The 3,638-nt window shown below is 28.8% G+C and overlaps 1 protein-coding gene across 1 annotated transcript; it reads right to left on the bottom strand.

Annotated features, from left to right (window-relative positions):
* Positions 1 to 451: 451 nt before the first annotated feature.
* On the bottom strand, positions 452 to 3,258 carry LOC133799521 (diphosphomevalonate decarboxylase MVD1, peroxisomal-like). Its single transcript, XM_062237533.1, has 3 exons — positions 3,065 to 3,258; positions 1,001 to 1,007; positions 452 to 664 (listed from the first exon to the last, which is right to left on the bottom strand). The coding sequence occupies exons 1-3, from the start codon at positions 3,256 to 3,258 to the stop codon at positions 452 to 454; spliced, it is 414 nt and encodes a 137-aa protein (XP_062093517.1).
* Between the last annotated feature and the right edge of the window lie 380 nt (positions 3,259 to 3,638).

The raw sequence follows: 3,638 nt of genomic DNA, 5'->3' as shown, positions 1-3,638 counted from the left end.
CAATAAAGATTCATTCTAGTTATTCAACATACTAGTGTGCATCAGCAATAGAAAGACCCACGTACAGATTAATGGTGTATTAAAAAAACCAATACAATAGCATAAACCAAAGAAATAATCTTTAAGCAAAACCAACAAATTAAAGCCCACTTAAAGGATCTTGACACAACCATAATGTGAAAATATAAGGTTTATTTATAAAAGTTCTAGCAACAAAAAACAAACATATTATAAAGCTAAAAATATAAATAACCAGTATGCAAGAAAACATAAAATTATGTTAAATAATAAAACATAACCAGTCATGTAATGAAAATTTGTTGCATAATGATTAAAAATAAATCAAATATCATTTTAACATACATATTAAATCAAGTTAATGGAACTTTAGTACTTTAGAAAACACAATCAAAACTATGGTTCTTTTAACTAAACTTCAGAAGAAAAACTGTTAAAACAACACTACATCTGTATGAAAAGAAGAAAGACTTAAAATTTGTATATTACCAAAACAAGCTAAACCAGCAACAGAGGAAGCCAATCCAGCAGCGGTGGGAAAGTTGTTGTATGAAGCAATGTGTATATGCAATTTTCCCCAGTCCTCCTTAAAAATCTTGATACCATTTTCCTTGTCCTCAACATCACCAGCAGAAAGGGAAATCTCCTACACTAAACATGAAAAGTGCCACGAATCAGCACAAGACCAAAAGGGTAGTACATGTAATGAATGGGCTTAAAAACAAGAAAAATTCAATTTTTACACAAAATTCATTGTTGAAAAGATCAAAAAATCACCTTAACGAAGTTTAAATAACAAATATGGCTGGTTCTGATCATATTCTCTTCATTTTTTGAGTAAAACGATTAAAAAATGAGGATTGAATTTAACACCCACAAAATTCAACTCCTCCATATTATATTAAACCCAGAACCATAGAGTCTACTTCAAACCCAAAACCCCAAATCTGTTTTCTTTTTTTTTTTTCCTTCAAATGCAAACCACAAAACTGAAAAAATAAGAACCATTCCTAACCAATAAACTAAATAAATTTCATATGACACAACCAGACCTAAGTCTTGAACCTTGTTCAAGTTTTTATTCTTATTATTGTTCTTTTTCACTCTTTTGTTGTTCTTCTTATTTTACTTGTATTATTATTGTTTTGAGATTGTGATCTTTCTCTTTTACATCTTTATATTTACTTGTATTTTGTGCAATTAAGTTGTAACATTACTTTAATTTAAAATATTGTCTATTGTGTTTTGCATAAAATTGTATTTTATTTTTCTATTTTTCCATTGAATATATATATTATCTCACATTAATATCTTTAACTATTCACTACTACAAAAAAGACTTTTCAGGACTAGCATTGCGAGTCCTAAAAAAGTTTTTAGGACTCGTAGGGCGCAAGTCTTCTATTTGAGAGCCTTAAAAACTAAGTTTTTTAGGACTCGCAACTCGCGTTGCAAGTCCTAAAAGATCTTGTTGAGTGCCTTTAAGTAAGATTTTTAGGACTCGCATTGCAAGTCCTAAAAGATCTTGCTGAGTGCCTTTAAGTAAGGTTTTAAGGACTCTCTTTGGGTGCCCTTAAAAGTTATATTTTTAATTTTTAAAAAATTATTTATTGTGATTTTAAATTAAAAATTATGATTTAAATGAAACATTTATATACAAATTAATCTAAAAATTTATAGATTAAAATAACAAAACTTATTAAAAGTATAATCGTCTTGACCTTAGAAAATATAACTAGATTTACAAAGTAAATAATTAACCATTCAAACAAGAATCATTTAATCTAATAAAAATTACAAATATAATAAAACACTAAATTCATTGTCAAACAACATATATTTCTTATTCTTGTCCTTGTACTCACCCTCGTCACTGCCTTTCCAAAGTAAGGATTGGCTGCCATGAATTTCTTTCTAAAATCATCCCTGAAACATGAAAAATCACATTATAATACACCGAACATGAAAAATTATAACTAGATTTTTATTGTAGTGTACATAAATAAGTTTACTCACAATTGTTACAATTTTCATTTTGATTTAAAAAAATATATCTCTTTGAGTGTACAAAATGTATTAAAATAAATTTGAAAAGAAAATACTAAAAAAACACCCAAAAAATTTTTTGGACCCTATACTGCCATATTAAATACAGAATAAAAAAAGAATAATATAGGTCAATAACATACATATATATTTATATAAGATAAGGTATTTATTTATCAAAGAAATGAAAAAACATATTGTAATTAAGTGATATTTTTATTTCACCCTTTTGAATCCCAAGAATAATACTTCATACTGAAATAATAATAGAAAGAAAAAAAAATGGTGGAGCACTATATATATGAAGAAAAATCTATGGTTTCCATTCCCAATTATTCTAATAATAGTTGTTTCTTAATATCTAAGTAAACAAAAGAATGCATAACAAACAAAATACTCAAGATAATTCCTTTCTCATTACAGCTCATTATGTGGTCTTCATCTAGCACATTTATGGGGCAACACTAAGCAAGAAAAGCACCAAAAATCTAAAAGTGCATCAAATAGTGTAGCACAACAAATTTTAATAAAGAAGCCAACATGATACATCAAATTGATATTCATGAGAGTAATGCAAATTGATGCAAGTAAGAACAAATAACAATAAAACAAATAAGAGTCACTTTTGGAAAATGGAATAATAAATATTATTGATGTAAAATAAAAGACTATCAATAGATATAGCAAACAAAGAGAAGAAGCTACAAAAAACTAAATGTAGCACATTGTACTTGTAAAATGTTAATCTAGAACAACTTCAGAACTCAGACATTTTATTGCAACATGTCATTTTAAAGTATATGTATCTGTATCTAACTAAGCTTGGAAAGAATAAGTTTTCAAACTCTCAAGTGTAAGAAGATAAAGCAACATCATTTTAGTAATTATGAAAAGGATGAGTATCAATTTCAACACAGTCAAAACTTTATAGCAATGTAGATGCTATCCACATCTATCTACCTATTCTCTCTAGAGTTAGTAGGCATTTGAGATAATGTACCGTGCAATGTTTAGTTTCTGACCTCTTGACTCGTTGAAGGTCTTTGAAGATAGCTTAAGGATTTCTTCCTGAGGAATGAACTTAACTTTACCAGCTTCTACTGACTTTTTCTTCTTGGAATGAAGCTGTGAAATTGACAATTGCCCCTTGCTCATTGCTATTGTGACAACTTCATCTCTCTTCCCAGATTCCATCAAAACTGAGTCACTGACACTTTGGCATGATTCACAGACCCAATCTTCAGGGACCTAGTGCTTTACTTTTCTTCCCATGCAATAACTGAAAACAAAGAGATATAAGAATCATATGTGATTGATTATTATCAATACTTGTATCATCACACACACTCAAAAAGGCATGGAAAAAATATATATGAAAGTTAGAAGCAATAAACACGTGCAGAAGAATATCTTCATGTTGAAAACAAGAGCATCATACAGTTGCAGCACACCATAGCTTACAAACATGAAATTTAGGATCATTGTTCTGAGCTAATGTATTAGCAAGCATACGACTTTGCTCCATATCAGCTAAGTTTGCAACATTTACCCCTCTCACATGATCCATTGACATC

Source organism: Humulus lupulus, chromosome 9 (genome assembly GCF_963169125.1).
Source record: "Humulus lupulus chromosome 9, drHumLupu1.1, whole genome shotgun sequence".
In the NCBI taxonomy this organism is placed as follows: Eukaryota; Viridiplantae; Streptophyta; class Magnoliopsida; order Rosales; family Cannabaceae; genus Humulus; species Humulus lupulus.
This window is presented reverse-complemented; position numbering and strand designations above follow the sequence as displayed.

Bases quoted from the DNA above. Each gene is read 5' to 3' on its own strand.
- LOC133799521 (XM_062237533.1), bottom strand. From the start codon at position 3,258: ATGGAATCTGGGAAGAGAGATGAAGTTGTCACAATAGCAATGAGCAAG.